The 21989-nt window shown below is 37.9% G+C and overlaps 1 protein-coding gene across 4 annotated transcripts in view; it reads left to right on the top strand.

The window, feature by feature from the left end:
* The window catches only part of ANO4 (anoctamin 4), a 192809-nt gene that overhangs the window by 76512 nt on the left and 94308 nt on the right, over nt 1-21989 (top strand). For 3 of the 4 annotated variants that reach the window (XM_061476375.1, XM_061476374.1, XM_061476376.1), the window contains exons 3-5: nt 7-117; nt 9165-9301; nt 15921-16079. In XM_061476375.1, the coding sequence (XP_061332359.1) occupies nt 7-117; nt 9165-9301; nt 15921-16079 (407 nt within the window). The remainder of the gene's footprint in view (nt 1-6; nt 118-9164; nt 9302-15920; nt 16080-21989) is intronic. The other variant, XM_061476377.1, reaches the window with a different exon arrangement.

Below are 21989 nucleotides of genomic sequence, written 5' to 3'. Positions count from 1 at the left end.
CTTCAGAAGGAAGAGAGGATTTGCAGGTTAACCAGCTGGAAACTCAAATATGGATAAAACCAGACATACAGAAGACAGATGTGGACTTTTCAGAAATTCTTAATGCAATACAAGAAAGTAAGTTACTCCTCGGATGCAGAATTTGGTTTATGGTAGAAGAATCAGTTGAGGTGCATTGAGATTATAACCAAAAGAACATACGGAGTGATTAACTGAATGACAAGTATGTATTACTACAATCTCTGAGAAAGTTCAATGGGTTATTGAAGGCCTGTAAGAAATCTTTTACTGAGAAGTCATGGTAAGATTTGAATTATTATGTGCCTAAGGATTCCAGCAGTATGTATTTCCAATACAGAAACAATCAGAAGTAGAATCATAGAATCATAGAATAGTTAGGGTTGGAAAGGACCTTAAGATCATCTAGTTCCAACCCCCCTGCCATGGGCAGGGACACCTCACACTAAACCATGCCACCCAAGGCTTCATGCAACCTGGTCTTTAACATTGCCAGGGATGGAGCATTCACAACCTCCCTGGGCAACCCATTCCAGTGCCTCACCACCCTAACAGGAAAGAATTTCTTCCTTATACCCAATCTAAACTTCCCCTGTTTAAGTTTTAACCCATTACCGCTTGTCCTTTCACTACAGTCCCTATTGGCCCCCTTCAGATACTGGAAGGCTGCTATGAGGTCTCCATGCAGCCTTCTCTTCTCCAGGCTGAACAGCCCCAGCTTCCTCAGCATGTCTTCAAACAGGAGGTGCTTCAGTCCCCTGATCATCCTCGTGGCCCTCCTCTGGACTTTTTCCAACAGTTCCATGTCCTTTCTATGTTTAAGACACCAGAACTGCACACAATACTCCAGGTGAGGTCTCACGAGAGCAGAGTAGAGGGGCAGGATCACCTCTTTCCACCTGCTGGTCAAACTAAGATTCCTGTTACTTTAATCCATTTTTTGCACTCTTGAATATCTGTGTGAACTAATAACACCAAGCAAATGCTACAGTCTGGGATCTAAGACTGGATTTGAAATTCCAGCTGTTTAGATACATTCATATTTTTGCAGCTGGAAATTATTGGGAGTAGAAGCGTCACAACTGAATGTCTGCATGTCTTAGATACAAGTGAAAATAGATGGTTTTACACAGTATCTATGACTGGTGTGGACTAAGAATTGGTAGGTCCACCCTTTTTAAATCCAACTGCAGAATAAACTGAAGACTTGTGCTGGAAGAATTACTACTGTTAATTCAGTGGAAGACACACACCCCCTACTCAAAACTGATGCAACTCTGGAATCCAAAAGATTCTGTAATTTCAGAGGAAATTTTCCATAGTAGATTGAAAAATTTTATGCAGGCCAAGAATCAAAATGCATGATACGGCTTTCTGGTTTCCTTCTTTTCCAGTTTTATTTTAATCTGGGTGTTTCGTGTAGCAATTTTCTAAAGGGAGAAACAGCAATTTATATTCTTGAATGACAAAAGATGTATAAGAACATATAAACCCCTGCAATCCACCCTATTTTTGCCATATGAATAAGGAACAATACAGTGTTAGCATCAGGTTGTTTGGTGGTGGTATTAGTTTGGGGGTGTAAGGAAAACTCTCAAATTAGCATGATGACAGGGGTAATTGAATCAACTTGTTATTTAAGCTGTAGGTTTAGGGTCAACCCTGTGTTTTGTAACTTTAAAAGCTTTTCCTATCAGGAAATCTTAATATAAGATTTTACCTTCTCCTCTATTCTCTGCAACTCCACAGCCCAGACATAGGCCTGGGTGCCACTGGGATGTGAACCAGAGAGGCTGAAAAGGCACTATTGTCTTTCAGAGGCTGAATAGACAAGATAGCTAAACAAGGATGAGAAAATTCAAGTTGGGAAGAACCCATTTTGGCATACAGGAAACAGTTATCTTCTCCATTTCAAGCATATGTCTGAGGAGAATAAAAATGGATGATTTGTTTAAAACTAGAAGACATCCAGATTAGATTTATTAATGGTGTTTGTCCAAAACAGCTTCTTTTTTAAAAATGACCATATCTCAACTTCCCTTGGTATTGCATCATATCTCAGTGTCATACACTCTGATTATATCCCAGTGAAGAATAACCCCAAATTTTCATTCAACAGGCCATAGGTTTGCTTATAATCTCAAATGTTAAACTTCTAGATAAAACCCCTAGTTTCTTTCAAAAGTAGGCTAATTTTCTGTGGTCATAAAGAAGGCATTCATCTAACTTGAACATAGGGGTTTGCAGTGAAGGTATCAAGATTTGAACTTATTGTCAAAGCTCCCTTTGTGATGAACAAAGGTAACTAGCAAGTCTACGGCATGTCTCATTTTAAAGTAGGTGTTTCATCTAGAGTAGATGACCTACAAGTTGGAAGTGGCCATTTGCCTCTGTTGCCTGTACACAGAATTTAGGGAGATAAACTAATGTGAACCAGGACCATAACTTAGACACAAACAACCACACTGCAGTTGTGGTAATGTGGGTGATTCCTACCCTAAGTAAAACAAATATTTGCAAGTGATTAATGGATATAAACTGAATAGAATTAGGCTCCCAAACAGTTTTAGCAATTTGAATACAATACCAAACCTAAATAGCATTAAATAGTATTTTAAGAACTGATACTTTGAGTTATAGATTATTATTCAAGCCATTGTACAGTTTTTGCAGCCTTGGGTACTGTTCTTAATTTATCCAGACCAGATGCAGTTGCTGTTGGGAAGTTCATCTCTATGTACCTCAGTTATATTTTCTTCTGGAAAGACAAAAGGATTGATATGACTGTACAACCTAGTTTGCAAAATCTTGGTATGGGTCTACGGCAGTGTCTTGTCACCTGCGTCTGTTCTGAATATCAAATACTTAGGATAAACATGCCTAAATACTCTTTTCTAGAGTGGTTGCTCTGAATAATCATTTTATTCCCAGATTTTTGTTAGCATTGAATGAAAATTTTAAAAGGCTAATAAAGCTTTTAAAGACTACATTCTTTTCTTGCTAATGTGAGTTTCCTTAGTATTTCCCTATTCAGGAGGCGCCTTATGCAACTTTAGCTAGCTGATATGTAGAATCGTAGAATCATAGAATGGTTAGGGTTGGAAAGGAGCTTAAGATCATCTAGTTCCAAGCCCCTGCCATGGGCAGGGATGCCTCACTCTAGACCATGTCACCCAAGGCTTTGTCCAGCCTGGCCTTGAATACTGCCAGGGATGGAACATTTACCACTTCTTCGGGCAGCCTATGCCAGCACCTCACCACTTTTGATATAGCCCAGGATACGATTGGCTTTCTGGGCTGCTAGTACACACTGCTGACACATGTTCAGTTTCTCATCAACCAGATGTTGCTTACTCACAAGCCTGCACCTGTGCCACCACCCCAGCCAGGAGCAGAGTAGCTGCAGGGCACTGGGGACAGCTGTGGTCCTGGTCACCAGGTACCTCCATGGTGCTGTGGAGCCATGGCCAGACAGAGCAGGGCTGGGAGGAGGTTGAGAGCAACCCTTCTCTGTTATTAGTGGAGCAGCATCTGGTGCTGGGCAGGGCTGAAATTGTCCTAGGACCTGGGCAGTCCAGGCAGAGACAGTCAGGCCTGGGATGCCCTGAGGGACATGGCAAAAGCTAGCAAAGGCTTTCATGCTTTTTTTCCTAGGTATTACACTGACAAGATGGACTTCTTGTGGAAAAGCAATAGATAGCGTTATTAAAACAAAACCAAAAGACAAAGTGATCAGATCTTGAACTTTTTTCATGCATTTTTATAGTTTGCTTAAGCATATGAAACTTGCCATTGCAGTAAAGGTAAAATTGTAAGAAATCTGTGGCTTTTTAGAATGTTTTTTAAAATCCACTTTACATTGACTCTCACTAGATTTAACAGAAAATAATTTGATTCTCTCATTTTCATTCCCACAATCTGGAAGCCAGAAATCAGTGAGCTTCCCAAGGCAGAGCTGTTGATCCACTGTGTAGTTACTGAATTTTGCATTTGACATGATTAAAAGTTCTGGGCTGTGTGGCATCTGTAGGAAAGCCTCTTTGGAGTAAAGATTGGTGAATTGTATCTGCCAGACTTACTGAGTGCAGAAAAATGTTTGTAACAATTAGTTCAAGTGAGTGCTGTAAAAACATAGCATGCTGTACAACAAGATGCAGAAAGCTTGATTTTTCATACTCAAGGTATTCTGCTTTGCAAGTCTCTGCTAAATATATTTTCTATTCAGTATTTTTATTATACTTTTCTTATCTTATTCTCCAATATTGGTGCTTTTAAACCAAATAATTTTTCCACCACTATTAATACGTAGAAATTCCAGTAAGAATTTTTAAGGAAATTCATTTTTTACTGTTACTGATAGCCCTAAAAGACTCCAAAGAGCAGTTTCTGAATATTGATCTTCAGCTTTGCCCAAAGCTGGGATATGCTTGATGGCATGGTGTGGCAATTAGTAATAAAATGACAAATAATGAACAGAAACATGATCTCTGGGCATGCTTCCATATTGCCACAAGATGTTGTAGTCAGGTACCATTTCTAAATGAAAATTCTTAATTTTAGGCACCTCAGTTTTTGAGCATCCATCTTCAGAAAGTTACAGGAGTTATCTTATCTTTGAGTCCTACCTAAATCAGCTTCTTGGTCCAAAGTGGATTGTAGACCCACTGAAATTATGTGTGGACCTTCACTCAGAACTTCCCAGCATACAGTTTTCAGAATATGTGGTTCTACTCTATTTGGGATGAAAATATCTGTATATCCATGTTTTTTCAAAATCCTCAAGGGATTCTGAATTATCAAGTCTTTCAATGTTTTTCCACAAAATAGAATATGAAGGGGAGAAAAGAACTTGCATATTTAAGCTGATCTAAATCCAGGGGTAATTCTTAATATCTCCTGTAGCAATATACATGATGCTATGTATTCCTGTTAAATTTCACTGCTTAGAAAGACATAATTATACACTAGAACCAGTCTGTCTCCAGAATATATACGGTAAAATTATCATATATCATTCTGTTAAGATCATTTATGGATATATGCATATCATGATCTGAAGGAACAGAAAAGCTGGAGCCCTGGTTATTCCTTTTGGCTGTGTAGGTGTTCATGTCCAGTGGAGTGGCTGAGCTTGCTATAGGCAGCAGGAGAGTTGGCTGGGAAGTACCACCAACCTTATTAAAGGAAACAGGATTTGGTTTTATATTTACTTATTTATATTTGCAGAACAGCATTTTAATAATTTTTTTTCTAAGTAGTCAATGAGATTTGGGATGGAAAATGGTGTCGGCAAATGTTAGGTCTCCATGTTTAGTGGCAGTGGCTGCAATACTAAGAGTGTATTGTCAAAAATATACACAGCACCGCAATTGTGTAAAAAAGAAAAAACTGCGTAAAGAACTCAACTTTCTCACCAGAAAAAAGGTGACAGACATCTATAATGCTGATGACGTAGTTAGGCATATCTCTGTACTAGTTAACTTGCTTGCTGAAGCTAGCAACCAGAATGCCAATTGCCTCTGTACTTCTGACTGAAGCAGTTTCCTACTACAGGCAATCTGGACAGGTCTTGTAGCTAATTTCACTAATGCTGTGATTCACTGCTTCCACAACTTCTAGTAACTGCTGAGATGGGTTGGATTTTAATGTGACGTTGAAATAAGATTTTTTGCTCCTCACAAGTCGTCAGAATAATTTAGTAATTCTCTGCTTGAAACCCTTGGACGCATTCACTCTCTTTCACACCAAACTGTGTACTGCCAAACACTGACTTAACCATATTTTGCAACCTAAAGCATTACTGGCACTTCAGGAAGCAGCAATTCTAATGCCTCAAAGGCATCACCTTAATTGCCAAGGCAGTCTTAATGGCAGGTAAAAGCTAATTCTAATTCCCTTCAGCATAGCATGCAGGCAAAACTTTCATTTTTACATCTTCTATTGCCTCTGCAACAGATACATATCATGCATAATCTTCAGAAAGCTTCACAATTTAGTTGGTTGTTTTCAGACTATATTGAGGTGTTGATCATATACAGGATCATGTGTTGCTGTCATGGAGGCATTCTGCTAGTTTTAAAGTGAAAAACTCCATCCTGGATGTTTGTCTGCAATGGTATTCCAGCACTTTTCACAAAATTAAGATCATATAGAATAGTTAGGGTTGGAAAGGACCTTAAGATCATCAGGTTCCAATCCCCCTGCCATGTGCAGGGACACCTCACACTAAACCATGTCACCCAAGGCTCCATCCAACCTGGCCTTGAACACCGCCAGGTATGGAGCATTCACAACTTCCCTGGGCAGCCCATTTCAGTGCCTCACCACCCTCACAGATAAGTAAAATAAATGGACTGCTGGTAGAAACAGCCTTAAAATGGCAAGAGTAAATTGATAACTGAAAAAAAAAAAAAAAAGGTGGTTTAGACCTCCGATCTGTTCACAGACTATGACGTTACACATCATTTAAAAGAGAATAAAGCGGGTGAATCTATTACTACCAATAACTCTATAAAAGCTGGTTGGGATCCTGCAGAATAGAGGGTGCTGTCTAAAACTGATGAATTATGATATGAAGTGTTAAGTAGGGATTAAATATTGTGCAATACTAATACTGAGATACAAAGAATGATAGTTACTAAACACAAGGAGTACTATGTTATCCCAAAACCTGTTAATTTGGTGCAGTATTCCTTATTGTTATGCTGTCTACATGGAAAAAAAATACTGTTACAAGTATTAAAACTCAGAATCTCTATTAAAAATTATGTTGTTTAGGTTAGCTCATTTGCCTAACAGCTTGATTTGTTGTGAAGACCTTTCTGTTGTTTCTGAATTTTTTAGTGGCTTTCTAAGCAAAAGTATTGTAACCAAAAATACAATTTATGTCTTTAACATTGTCCTTATTTTATGCATAAAAATGAAGAAAAAGGGTTCTTGAATATCTTGATAGGGTTTTCTTTTTTTATCTAACTACAGCTGTAATAACATATTTAAGATACTGTAGAAGATGTACAAAAAGGGAGCAAGCTTATCCCTGTGTTCATGATTGATAGGAAAAGAATAATATATTTAAATTGCCGCATAGGTACATATTCAGGACAAATATTATGAAGAAAATTTTCTCCTGCTTCTTATATTGAAAAATAGGCCACCTGCAGAGACTGTGGAGTCAATAGCATCAGAGATGTTTTAAAAAGGTTTCTTAAACTTAGCTATAGCCCCTGAAGAAGGGAAAGGTGAAAAGGAGGTCACAAAATGCTCCTGATGGTTGGCAACAGCTAATGGCTGTTAATTTCTGGCAGCTATTTGGTCTCTCCACAGCAGAGGGATGGATTTTTAGTTAGAAATGGAACTAAGATGCCACCAGCAATTAGAGATTTTTGTCTGTTCCCTGTTAATATAAATTCTTGTCCACAGGAATTGCAACTGCCTGTCACTAAGTTAAGGAGGCTGCAAAAGGATAAGAAGGTTATTGCACAAAAGAATGATTCCAAAAGTCATTTGAGTTTGCGAAAATGTGTGAGGAATAGTATGTTACACACACTTTTGTCAAAAATAATAGGTATTTGATCCTACTCTGGTCAGGGGAAGAGGCTCAGTAGCTGGCTTTTGGGGGTCCCTTCAAACAGTTGCAACTCTGTGGTCATAATTCTGAATTTTGCTAATAAAACATGATGTTGGAGAGATGAAGTCCGTCCACAGCTGAAGTCTGATCCTCAGCCAACACACCTTTCTTCTCCTCACACACATCTCTTCATTACCTTTTTGCACCAGATGTGCAGCAGTGTATGGGGTGCAAAGGTGGACCTTGCTGCCTGCAGCCTGCACACCCTGTGTCTCTCATCCAACAGCCGGTTGGCCTGTATGTGGGACTGTAGACTTGCACAGCAGTGCTGCCCACAGCTTCTCATTGCCTCCTTGCTCAGCAGAGCAAGGAATATCACCCTAAAGCTAACGCTGCTCTTATCTGGAGTACGGTGCCATCCTTTAACTCATTCCTTCTTCTATTTTTGGGTTTAATTAGAGTAAAATTATCACATGACCTGGCATTGCATGAAAGTGGAGGAAATTCAACTCATTTACTAAAGCAGGTATCTCCCTTCAGGGCACCACTGTGGCCTGGGGTTCCCCATGAGGGTAGCAAAGCAGGGCCTGGCAGCCTCCATCTGTCCCACTGCCTGAGCCAGGGGGAATGCTCAGGAAGTGGGACACTAGACCACGTCCTAAGTGCCGTGCCTATATGTCTTTTAAATACCTCCAGGGACAGTGACTCCACCAGTTCCCTGGGCAGCCTGTTCCAATGCTTGATAATCCTTTTGGTGAAGAAATTGTTCCTAATATCCAGTCTAAACCTCCTCTGGCACAGCTTGAGGATACTTCCTCTTGTCCTATCCCTTGCTACTTGAGAGAAGAGACCGATCCTACCTCCCTCCATCCTCCTTTCAGGTAGCTGTAGAGAGCGATAAGGTCCCCCCAAGCCTTCTCTTCTCCAGGCTAAACAAAGTTCCCTCAGCCATTCCTCATCAGACTTGTGCTCCAGGCCCTTCACTAGCTCTGTTGCCCTTCTCTAGAGATGGTCCAGTGCTTCCACCTCTTCCTTGTAGTGGTTTGATGCATGACCTGGGGTTGTGCAGGAGGTAGATCTGAATGTGCCAGATTTATATGCATCAAAACATGCCAAACCTTGCACAGACAAACTTCTGCCCAGCCTTATTTACTTAATGTGTTTCAAGTAACAGTATTTATTTGACATCTGCCTCTGGCTGCCCCACATATCAGTATGACTTCTAACTTGATACTTTGTGCACTAGGTTAAAAATATATTTCTTAATAAAGTAAGAAATTTTCAGAGACCATACTAATCCAGAAGGTAATTGCTTAAGCCTCTTAGCCCAAGAGATGCTGAGGAGATACTAATGTATCAAGAAGATTGCCTATTTGTCATCAGAGAGGTGATGTGGTATCCTAGATCTTAAAGTGTCTCACTGGTGAAAAAAGCAGTCTGCCAATGTGCATCAGATTTTAAACTTACACAGTATATACTTACACCAGAACTAAAAAGTGTGATTGTTGATGGTGTTAAAATGGCTGTCTTTATTTGGTTCAATGGTGATTTGAATGTATATTTTTATTTTTGTTTTTAGTAGCTAAGGATGTCAACATTTTTTTTGATGAGTTAGAAAGTGTGAACAGCCCTTCCAAAGATGATGACTCCTTGCTTCACCACGGTAACTTGACCAGTACCTCTGATGATGCCAGCAGGTTGGAAGTTGTGGGAGAGGTAAGAATTATTAATGTAATAATTATTCATGTCCATTACAGAAAAGGACGTTTGATTTTTGTAATTTGATTTTTTTTAATTGTATTAAATTAAAATGAATACTTACTTATTGCAAGTCAGCTCGTGTCTCACCTTTCCCATGGTTGCTGGTTTTCCATTATAATGCTGAAATATAAAACATCTCAAGTTAAAAGGAGGTTTTATTGATTTCATGTGCCCCCAGTGTAAGGCCTGTGCATGCCTTTGCTGTCTGCTTGTTTTTTGAAACATCCAAGACTAATGCTTCACTGCTTCTGAAAATAAATGAAAGGTTTTCCCTATGTTAATCATTTGGGAGGAAGGAGGTTAATTTATCATAAAACTCATAAGAAGCATTGGGTGTCAGGTATGAGACACATTCCCTTCCAGTGAAGAACAAATGACCTGATGGTGCACAAGGGTAATTCAGAGAACATACCAGAGAGGAATCATTCAGCACATCATCCCTTTTAAATCTTACCTTAAAGCAAACAAAGCATCGTAGATCCATGGTGGAAATTTGTGCCTAAATTCCTTTTTGTGTCCTTTGTGGAGAAAGGAACATGATACCTTTAACTTTGCTATCTCTTCAGGGAGTGGAGACACCAGGGACTTTTCTTTTTTCCCCCACATCAGGCATGCAGCTGTATCCAGACTACTCACTGGGGTGCTTTGATTTTATCTGCAATCTGTGCCTGGGGATTTTTTTGGCAGAGGGCTGACTGGCAGAACTGAAAAGGACCATACTGACAATGAAAACCCATGGGAAACCATAAGATATGGCTGAAACCCCTACCCTGACCCTGCTTGTTTACTAGTTCAGAAAAAGTTTAGATGATGTAATTACAGATTATGAGCTTTTCAGGATCTGGAGGGTTTTGTGGTGCAAGCTTTTATGTGAAACACTGCTGAGAATTTCACATAAGAACTACTGAGGAAAGAGTCAGAGATTTTTCTTGTGCTAGAAATTCGGCCCACTGAGAACTGTGCTCCTAGAATGTTTAGACAGATAATTAAAGCAGTAAAATTCAGAGCACTAGAGATATGTTTGACCTTGCTCACAATTTATCTTCACCTTAACTCATTGCTCTTTCCCAGCTTCCTGTACAGTTTGCAGAGGGCTCTCTTTGCCTTTTTGATCTATAATAGGTTAATCTGACACGATATTCCTGTGTTACATTTTGGGATCATGTACCGTATGGTCTTTAACAAAATGGCACAGGTGAAAGATACATGATCTTTGCAAGTTTAAGAGGAAGATGGTCAGAAACTGAACGGTATAGAGCAATATATGTGCTGTTAATTTAGCAATCCTGGAAAAAAAAAATACTGCAAAACCTTTTTCCACCTCTTTGCTGTCTTCTTTGGGGTTTTTTTAAGTGAAAGGGAAAATGTCTGAGGAATAATTTTCCTAGTTGAACAGATTCATCTTTTTTCCCTGCATGGCCTTAACTGAGGAATATAGTAGTGTAGGTCATTTATATGTATGGGGGCAGAGGGAAGGGGGAGAAGAAAATTGAAATTCCTAACGGGAGCTGAAGGATGCTGTAGCCTACAAAAAAAAAAAAAAAACAAACAAAAAAAACAACAAAACACCAAAATAGTTCAAAGTACTTGGTCCCTGCTTAATTTCTGAAGGAAAAGATACACTGTTTAGATGTTGTTTGGGTTGTATGGGTAATATGGGAGCACAACTGTATAGCGGTAGGGTGAACTCTGAAGCTTCAAGATTCCTTTCAGTCTTTCAGTTTAGTTTAGTAGCTGTAAGAGCCTGTAGATTCCCCTTAATGTCATCAGGACAGGGGATCTGACACCACTGAAACTCTCTCTCTGAATATGTTGTTGTTTGGTTTTGTTTTGAAGATAACATTGCAGCAGAATAGTTTCATGTGATTTCTAGCTGAATTTGTTAAAATTAATTTACAATTGAAAAAAAAAGAAATAGCAAGGACATACCTAAGGTTTCTTATCACCTTTGTTTAGCTGACAAGTTGAAAAATTGTTTACTTCAACCTTTAGTTGTTCATGCTCAACCAGAAAAACAATGAAGACTTTATGCATGGAACTTTATCAACAGTTCTTTAACAGATGCAGAGCCAGATTGAGATTCAGCTTGTACTTTGGCTAAAGATGTTTTTTGTTGTTGTTGTTCCATTCAAACACAGTGACAGTTTGAGCAACTTGAAAATCACATTTCCCTTTGTGTGCATTGATTGAAATACTTTTAACCTGTGTCAATGTAACAATTAGGTATACACTTTACAATTTAAATCCAGGGGCATATTATCACTAAAATATTGCATTACTTTCACTGAAGTTTCATTTTCTAATAAATGGAGTGGCAGCAGAAAGAAAGTAAAAATTAAAATTATTTAGGAGCTATATTCTAGGTTATGCATCTGTTCTGCCTTTCTTTCTATGGAGTAGTAACTAAGTGTTCTTTATCCAAACAAGGGAGAATGGTGGGGCTGGGACAAAATTTGACTTCTTCTTAAATGAGTTTTTATGGCCCATACTTGACATTCCAGCTAATGTAGGTAGTTTTGAAATTAAAATTGTAAGAGTCAATCCCACAGTCTTCATTGTAAACAGACAATTCTCTTGATATTTGGAGGCAGTGTTGTTAACATTATGCGCAATATAGTTTGTTTTAACTATGTGTTTTATAAATTGCAACTTTCATTGAGGATTATGGCAGGAAAATGAATACATTAATGTTGCAAAATAAGAATTGTGACATTCTTTATAGCATTTATAATAGCTTGTGCAATTTCAGATGTTTTCCTGTGTGTATTTACAAGAATACAAACTAGCTACATAATTTTTTTTCACCAAATCCTTGTCATCAATGATCAGGATGGATATGGAAAGAGATTATGTATGATTTCAGAGGAAACTACAAATCTGTTGCTTCGTAACTTGTGAGCACTTGATTTTTCAGCCTAGATGATTTCATTACTTGAGAAGTTCAATGTAATTAAATATATTATGGTGTCAAGAAAAATAAAACAACCAGTGAAGATACATGAAAAAAAAAAAAAGTTGCAGTTTCATCAAAATTACAATCTAAATGGGAAAAGGGATATTAGGAACAAAAGAACACAGAGAGAAAATACACTTGTTCTTTGATTAGAGCTGTGGCTTAAAAACTAGGTGGTTCTGGGTTCCTGTTTTTCTGCATAAATTCATAACATATTAACCCTCTCTACCAGCTGTGAAACTGCATGCAGGGGACTCTAATTTCAAGTAGTCACAAACAGGAAATGACAATCTTAGAATTCAAAGATCCTATCTTCGTTGAGCATCCATACTGATAATAACAAGGTACTGAAATTAGGAATGAAGAAAGAATTTAATCTGTTGTTACGCTAGTGAACATTAGAGTCCCTTCTGAATTATTTTCTTGAAGGCCTGCAGGTGAAGTTTCACATTTCCTTTATTTTCCTAATTACACTTTTGTTTAAAAGTTTATTGTCAATTCTCTATAGCTGCTAGTGTTATGAATCCTCTGATTTTTCATAGTGAAACATTTGGGTAAGCCCTTTAGCCTAAAGCTCTCCTAGTGTGTATGTGTGTATGAGTCATGTGTCTTTGAATGTTGATGGCTCCTAATTGTGGGTCTGAGAATATGAAAACTACTGCATTCCTTGGAAAAGAATTCCCAATGATTCAATTTCAAATACACATATTACAAATAAAGCTGCAAATATAGCCAGAAATAATAAACTTCTTGCGAAGATGAAGTCTTCCTGGTTCTTCCACTTCCTTACAGCATCCTTTTTCAGTTGAAGCAATGGAGATTTGTTGTACATGACTAGACCACTTTCCCACCAAAAACTGTAGTCAGACATGATTCTACACATATATGTGTATTTAATTAGTTCAGGAAAATTGAGTTTTGAAGTCATAACACAGGGAATCAAAATGCAGTGTCTGGAGAAGGGTCAGCAAAGCTCAAGGTAGGAGAAGAGTCTCTGTCTAGAATAGTGTAAGCCTGGAAGTCTGTGAACAGTGCAAAAGCCCTGCAGCTGGTATTTCCTGACACTGGGAGGCCAGGCCTTACTGTCTCTTTATCATGAGTTCTTGGAAGTCCAGGATCAGTCTATCAAGCTTCCTTACAGGCTATAACAGAAGACAACAGAAAAGGTTCCTTCTCAGAGGCTTACTAGTCTAGTAGGGTTTATCAGTCTGTTTTTGACATACTGTGTTCCTAAAATTAAAAGGACCTCCAACTAGAGATAAGGGTTGCTTTTTTGAACAAAAAATTACAATACTGTTGTTGGGAGTGCTTCACAGGTGCAAGAAAAAGTAGTTGTCTCAGGGTGTCATAGTTATAGAAGTCCTGCAAGTCAAATAACTCAGCTAAATCTCATAGATGCTCTTTAATATAAAATTCTACATCCACTGATGAGTCAGCGTAGGGCAACCCAATTTTCTTTAGAGAAAGATGAAATATAGGAAGCATAAAGAGCAAATCTATTTTTCCAATGGAGTCATTGTTGCATGCAGAGAAAGGCAGATTCCTTGTTGTACTCTCTAGATGGGTCTGTACTGACATTTTAGTTCAGATCAGGAGTGTATATTTGAAGCGAATCTCTCAGTTACCCCTACCCATGCTCTGTTTGCGTTCCAGGGCAGTGTTGGATTTTAAACCTGGATTTCTTCTGCATGCAAATAAATTGTGAGATGTAAGCACTATATAGTGTGGACAGCAGATCCTCAGCATAGGTTGTTTTGTTGTACAGATACTTTCCTATTACACCACTTTATTTGCTAAAATATATGCAGTGACTCTGAGACCTACAAAACAGGAAGGATGGCTCATCAGGAGGCTTAGAAATGAGAATGGGACCTCCAAGATGACCCACTGCCTCTAAATCTCCTATTGCACCCTTCCTTTATTTAAATAACCTTAAATACCTTTTTGGGGTCTTTTATGTCTTCTCAACATTGATTTTTTTTATAGAAAAAATAAACTGTGCTTCCTGAGCTGTTTTCATACTTAATGCTCCATGAAAAAATATTTCTATATTTGATAATATTATTTGTCAGCATGATATGCAGTCTAGATATAAATGGTTTGTTACTGTTATTTCCTTAGGGCTTAAATCTTTTTTCTTGCCTTCTTTTGCAGTTCAAAGAACTGTTCTACTATATCAAGTGTGCATTAAGCTGTGTCAGAAGTCAGGCACTGTAATAAAATAATCTTAGAAAAATTGCCCTTTCTGCTTTCAGTAAACTCTATATACCATGGGGATGGGACATTTGGGATGCTTTCATTGGTTTTTCCATTTAATCAAAATGCCTGCCAAGAATCAGGAAGATAGCTTACCCTACATTCTTTCAATGGGAACATCGGTGGGGGAAGGTTCTGTAAGAATAATGTGTACTAAGTTCACTTTTTGCAATTTAAATTCAGAAGCAGTTCTGCTATGGAGAAAGTATTTTGAGAATTACCTACTTTTTTTTTCCCTAAGATTTGACCATACATTATAAGACATGGCTATTTCTGGTACGAATGTTTAAGAAATTCTAGAAAAACTGAGAAATTAGCCTAACCCTCCCTTCAGGTTGGAGCTGGACTGATCTTGAGGCCCCTGAAGATCCCTGCTGACTACGTTACTCTGAGAGAAAGCTGCTTGTACCCATATGTCATTCACAGTGCACATTTTTTGTACAAAAAACTCCAACCCACAAACTGCCACACAAATCCAACTTCACTGAAGGTGAAAGCTTAACCCCTGGTCAGGGCTTGTATTCTGTGGAAGTAGGGTTAAATTGTGAGGAGGATGTGTAGAGAGTTTAATCTCATGAGTTTCTGGAAAAAGACCTGCAGTTTGATTTAGATCTCAGAAGAGGGACCAGCTTGACCTCTTAGTAACAGTGAAGTCAAATGGTTTCTTTCTATCAGGGCAAACATTGGAACAGGCACACTTTTTGCAGAAAATAGCCAAGAAAACATCTTTATTGTGTTTATGTACTGCTAGACCAAATACCAGGAATTATTTTCAAATAAATCCAGTGGGTTTCCTCAACTGTTCCTTAAGCAAAGGATATTTTGTTCTTAGTCTGATAAGGGATAGTGAGGTAGGTACAGGATCTCCTGTGAGACAGAGGTACTAGAGTCATCACAAAGTAATGAGAATCTCTGTACCAGGTTTTAGTGTTTCTTGCTGTATGCTAAATGCTCTTGTCGTTTTTTGTTCTTTTCTCCTGTACAAAGACATTCTACCATACTAAGCTCTTAATCTAAAATTTATGCTTCAGTACCACTATTTTCTTCTTTATTTTATATGTGAGAAGTTATTCCTAATTTTATGGAGGGTGGTGAGGGAGGAATGTTGGTTTGTGTTCTCTATTCTGTCCTAATCCAAGCCTATATGACCAAGTAGCTGCCTAAGAAAACCACCTGGTTTTAAAGTCTGTAATACTGTTACAGGACTTCAGAGGCACTTTATGTAAAGTACCTAAAAACTTGAACAGCTTGTTCTGATTCCTTCTCTTTTCCTCTGAGTATTACTGAAAAATGATGTGCAAACAGCAGTGCAGCAATTACAAAGGCAAATTAACATTACCAAAATGTTTGACTTTCTCTTTACAGGAAGTACCTGATAAGAACAAAACCAATGGACTATACTTTAGAGATGGGAAATGTCGGATTGACTACATCTTGGTGTATAGAAAATCCAATCCACAGGCAGAAAAGAGAGAAATATTTGAGAGAAATATCAGAGCAGAAGGACTACAAATGGAAAAAGAGGTAAGAAAGCTTCCTTGAAAGAATTTTCAACATTGAAAGCTGTATAGAATCTGATGGCATGAGTTTTGTTTACTCTGAACCTCCTTTACTGTGTTGTAGCAGTGGAAAAATGCTTTTAAGCATGCCTAAATATAGGCTATTTTTTGCCAAAGCAGTTGGAAAGCATAGCCTAAAGAAAAACAACACATGGATTGAAGGCCAAAATAGGCCACTACAGTCATATTTTTCAACCTCCTGCACAAGTAAGCCAAAGAATTTAATTCACTGTGCTGTGCAATAGAGAAAATAAGTGCTGGGTTTGGACGGCCTTATTTCTACTGAGTGCAGTCCACATCTCTGCACCTATTCCTTTTAGTTACCTGCTCCAATTATTGTTGAGACTCTTGGTACTCTTTCTAGAGGCCTTACTAGACCATGCCTTCCTTTTCCTGTCAGCTTAGGCACAGGGACTTGAGCAGTATTTTCGTAGTTTGAACAGAGCCTAAAGTCTCTCCTTCTGTCTTAATCCTAAACATTGAAATAATTGGACAGTGCATATGAATCACTTATATTGGTGTTATTTGCAACACAGTGTCCCAAAACACAGTGAATCTTTTCTGAACAAAAAGAGCAAAAGTGAATGTAAAGTGTCTAAAAGTTTATTGATATGGTAAGTAGCAGGAGCAAGGCTTAAGAGACCATCTCTTTTGCCTACGCTATGTTCTTTCTTAAACTTTTAAAAGTATGCTTATACATGGCTTAATTCTCACTTCTGTGCGGAGTAGACACTGCTGAATGTATATCTTTACCTTGATCAACTCACACTCATGCCAGTATGCATTTTCAAGCTGCCACCGATGGAAACGGTAGAGGAGTACCCAGGTTGCAGACTATGGTAAATTATGTTGGTGCTGCGTATTATCACTGAATTCCTCGTACATGTGTAGATATTCTACCTGCGTACTTGAAAGGCATGGCTCTATGGAGAACAATGGGGAGGAAAAAATGGAAGCTCTTTCTCTCCAGAACAATGAAAATGTTTTCTTTATTTAAATGTTTACATATTTTTAAATGAACATGGGTACTGGGGCTATAAGAGTATGAGCGTATCACTGGTTACATCAACCAGTTATCATAAACTGTGCCTTCAGATAACCTTGAAGTTACCGTCTTTAGTGCTGCTGTAGTTGATAAGACGTTTTCAATAGCAGCCATAGTTCATTTAATCCTGTAAACATACAACTGTCTGTAGGAGTTGTACCACAACATCCAAGAACATGAGAGTGTTGCTGCAGCTGTTCAGCTTCACAACCTAGAGTCCTGCCCTGCTTCCACCAGGAAAGATGCTGAAGAAGTCTCTGAAATTTGGGCACTGTAGAAAATGAATGTGAAATTAACACTCCCTATTGATACACCTGCCCAGTGATCTCAAAACTATTTCTTTCTACTTTGTGATTTTTGCAGTTTTCTTGTTGTGCTAAGGTCAATAGTGTAAGCTATGAAATCACTTTATATTTCAAGTATTATGAAACTTATTGCAATATTTTACACAGAAAACTTTTTCAAGTTGATGATTCAAGTGCTTACTATGAAATTTTCTTGATGCTTTTAAGCCCATTTATTTGGACTTTGCTGCCTAGACTGCATGAATGTTCTGCCCATTTGATTATTCATTTCAGTTTCTATTATGCTACTGACATGCGGTTTTATTTCTTATTAATCTCATTTGGCCTCAGTGTGACTTCTTGGCAGCATCAGTAATTGTACATTTTCTAAACTCAGAAAGATCAAAATGAGGTTGTATTACATGACTCAGGCTAATGTTTTTAAAATCTAGGGTAGCAATCTTTTTTAGCATATGATTCTGACCTAAAATTAAACCGTAGCATCTATACTTTATGATTTTTATGAAATTGAATTATAATCCTGAAGGAAATAACTACATTCTTGGTACAGTCCATCCCCCTCCCCACAAAGTAACATCTGTGCTGTGTAACTCTTGTATTTAAACTAAGCAGTGGGATTGATTAATGACTAGATTATTTCTCATTATTTGTACTTCTCTCTTTGGTGAGACTACACGTCATTCTGAGTTACAATTCTGGAATATTTTAACAGAATGTCTGTTTTCTAGTTCTTCAGGTATAATATATTACTTCTGGAAAAGCTTGCTCCCAGATAAAATAAGATAATTGTTTGTGGCTTTGGTCATGGAACTTATACAGAGGCAAAAGGCTGTAATTGCTGGATTGAAAGAAACTTTCTGTCTTCTGTGAATTTTGTGTCGTTGTTGGTGCATTCTCCTTTGACAACTGGCGCTGTTCATATATTGACATTCAGTTGTGTTAGTCCTGTCTTTTTAATGTGAAATCAGTGGCAGAGAGGAAAATTTACAGAGCTGTTCACACTGTAGTTTCAAACCCATATTTCCCTGCACACTGCAGAAAGAGAAAATTGCACTGCAGCGGCTCACTGACAAGTGTAGCACATCAAAATACCCAGGAAGTGGTGGGTACATAAGTGTTCACTTAACAGCATGAAATGTAAAAGTGAATCTGAAATGAGTTCATAAATGTTGAGATAACTTCAGGCACAGTGTCAAGATCACGTAGCTGAGAAAGGTATATGTTTCTAATTTTATAAAAAGGTTTTGCAGGTAATTCCCCAATGAATTCACACTCACATTTTTTAGCTATACCACAGCACTCTGCCACAGGAGTTCTGCCAGGTTTGGTGCTCTGTATATTCAGCAGCAAACAATGAAGAGCTCCCAGACCAAGGAACAGATCATTGAATTAGTGAAAGCATGGTTAGCAGAGCTCTGAGAGTGAATGCTAATCGAGTGGAACAGCATAAATAATTTTCCGACCCTTTCCCATGCTTTTCAGTATATATTGGATCTGGGTCACATGACTGTGTTGTCCCAGTCCAACACAGATCACGTCCAAGATGTGATCACATTCACAGAAACTCTAGGTAAGTTAATTGAAAATATACGTCATTCCAGGAAAAGGAACTGTGTTTTCTGTCCAGACAGATATAAAATTTCCTATGTTCATTTATCCTTTTTTTACACAAGTGAGAGAAATAATTATGATATCCTGGCTGTGGGATTCTCAAAGACCACACCATTTTCATCTTTTAATAATGTTTGAGACAGATTTATGTCTTGGGTAAAATGAAGAGGGCAGTCTCCAAATGGAGCAAGTTCTTATCATGGATGAAATACCAATAGCACTGCTGATTTGTAGGACTGATACCTTCTGTAAATACTACACACAACTTGTAACTTCCAGAGTTAACTGAGAAATGTTTAACAGGATACAAGGTACTACTGTCCACATTTTGAGGTCATGTTTCGTATTTATCCAAACGCAGGATAAACCTGAGACTAAGATCAATACACTGACACTTAGAAAAAAATAACTTATGATCACTTTCATGTGAAAAAAATGAATACAGATAGTAACTGTCATTTCAAACATTGTGTTCATCCCTCTGGGACCATAGAAACCCAACATTTTTCTGGAAAACCTATCTTTTCAGGAGAGAGTGAAGAGTCAGAATAATATTGGGACAATCGTATTTTTCACAAGAATGAAGATTTGTAAATTCAACCTCTTGGCCAAAACAAAAAGTTCCCTTATCCCAAATTACTCTTGTATCTTCAATTAATGTGTTTTATTCCCTGTCCTAAATGGCCAGGTAGAACTAAGTTGCTGTAAGCAGTAACTATGTTGCGCTGGTACATGTATATAGTATTACAGACAACTTTCAGTAAGGTACTTTAAATTATGCTACACTTACAGAGCATGCACTGAGGTAGCCAGCATGGAGCAGCTAACATTTATAACTTGTTCACTTGTGACTTATTTAAGCCGGACTTTAATGCAATGCAAATGCAGGATAAAAGTAAGGTAGTTCAAGGAAATCTATGCTGGATGGACAAACCCCGACCATCCTTGGATTTGTAATTTATAAAAGAGAATAAAGAGGTCATCTTAGATTTAGATAAATACTGCGTATCCAAAATGAATCTGATGCTTAGTAGGATCTTGTCATGTAGCCCTAGGAATAGACTGCATTTAGTTTGAACTTGCCATGGGTTTTAGGAGGGGTTGTTTTGTTTGGTTGGTTGGGTTTTTTTTTCTTCTCGTGTCTGCACTAAATTCATATAGAGTAGTTCTCCTACTAAATGTACTTGATACATTTTCCTTAAAGATTGTATCCAAACTTTTAAAGTCATAATTTGTAATTTGATTTGATGGAGTTTATTTAAAAAGGCATTTGGCATGACAGTAGAAATTGAGAGACAGTAATATTCAGGCCCTTTATTATATAGATATTTCATACGTATGTATGCTAATCTTTCAGTATAAAAACAATGAACACTCCTTACTTAAAAGCAATAGCATTCCTTACTGCCTCAAAAAGCAAGTCTCCTCACAGCTACTGGAAGTATTGTTTCAGGAACTAATTTCAGATATTATTTCAGATATGTTATTTCAGACATAATGGCAGTCAACCCATTTAGGCTTCTGCCCACACACTGATCTTTGCATCTCCCAGATAAAAGAAGATACTAGCGTAGTGTACTGGTCCAGTCTTCAGGACTGTTTTTTGTGATGTATGCCCAATTAAAAATTTAAACAGTGCCACCATAAGTGTCAAGATGTCGCCAGGACATCTCTAATTGCATTCACTCCCTGCCTCAAGCAGCAGCTGATGTTTCTGTGGCAACATCTGGCAGATGATAGCAGGCAGTGTATACAATAGGCAATAGAAATATGCCATAAGTGTTCTCTGAAGAAAAGCCAAAATGGTAGGGAAGGAAAGCACAGTGTAAGTTTCACTTTTGCCATATGAACAAGTATCTACTAGCTGGTATAGTCTGGCTCTGAAAGTTATGTTAATCTGAGAATGAAAGTTGTGTTTAGAGATCTTTTTCAGTAGTTGATGCAATATGATTAGAGAATGCTATTACATCTTGACTTTTCAAATTTGCAAGCAGATGTAGATAGGTTCACAGTGAAGTAGTCTGCGTTCTACAAAGCAGTTTCTCTTAATATGCCTGTAACTTTGCACTAATGGGATAGGACTTCAGAGGGTAGAAAAGTATATTTGGTTAAAAAATTATATTTAGCAGCAACTTGGAGTCAGGTTTAAAATGATGAATGTTGAGAGAAATTACAGATGACAGAAAGAGCACACAATATAGTTTCTCTGTGATTCTTGGCTGATCCCTGAGTGTAAAACCAAAATAGACTTATGATCATGTCAAAGTGAGGTAAAAGTTAGAAATAAAGAATGAGTATGAAAAGAACTTCAAAGACTGAAACTTTTGTGCTCAGAAAGTGAGGATGTGAAAGAGATGTTATGATTAACAACTTTTGGTCCCAAATATAGTCAAATATTATCATCTTTCCTTCTGGCAAAAATGACATCTACTACTTTCTGCTATTGTTGTCAGTACTGCAGAACCAAAACAGTTATGTGAGACCAATCTGCTTTTTTTCTGGTTTGTGCGTCATCACTGCAATTGTTCATGAGACTCCTGTTACATAAATGTTATTGCTGATTGTGATTCACGGGCAGAAAAGAATGAAGTTGACTTCCAGACCCCAAGTGGCATTTGCAGATCTGAGTGAGGAAAGGTGTTTTATAAACTTAGCTTATGTAATTTGGTTCTCTGAGAATCAGTGCACAATAAAATCTCAATGCCTTTGGAGTTGACTCAAAGTTTATTTTTCAGTTATTTTCAGTTATGACTACAGTTTATTCAGTTATTGAAAGAACACTGACTTGTTTGTAATTTATTGCTGCTGCAGGTGTTAACTTAATCAACCAGGAATATAGTTTATAATAGACTGCTCATCCTGTTTGCAGCTTGCCAGGACAGTTTGTGCTAGTGGCCAGGAGCAAGCTCCAGGT

Source organism: Pezoporus flaviventris, unplaced genomic scaffold (genome assembly GCF_033815535.1).
Source record: "Pezoporus flaviventris isolate CSIRO_AGI_PZ_B2104156 unplaced genomic scaffold, CSIRO_AGI_Pfla_v1 ptg000096l, whole genome shotgun sequence".
NCBI classification, from domain to species: domain Eukaryota; kingdom Metazoa; phylum Chordata; class Aves; order Psittaciformes; family Psittacidae; genus Pezoporus; species Pezoporus flaviventris.
The sequence above is the reverse complement of the archived record's forward strand: the minus strand, read 5'-3'. Positions and strand labels throughout refer to the sequence as shown.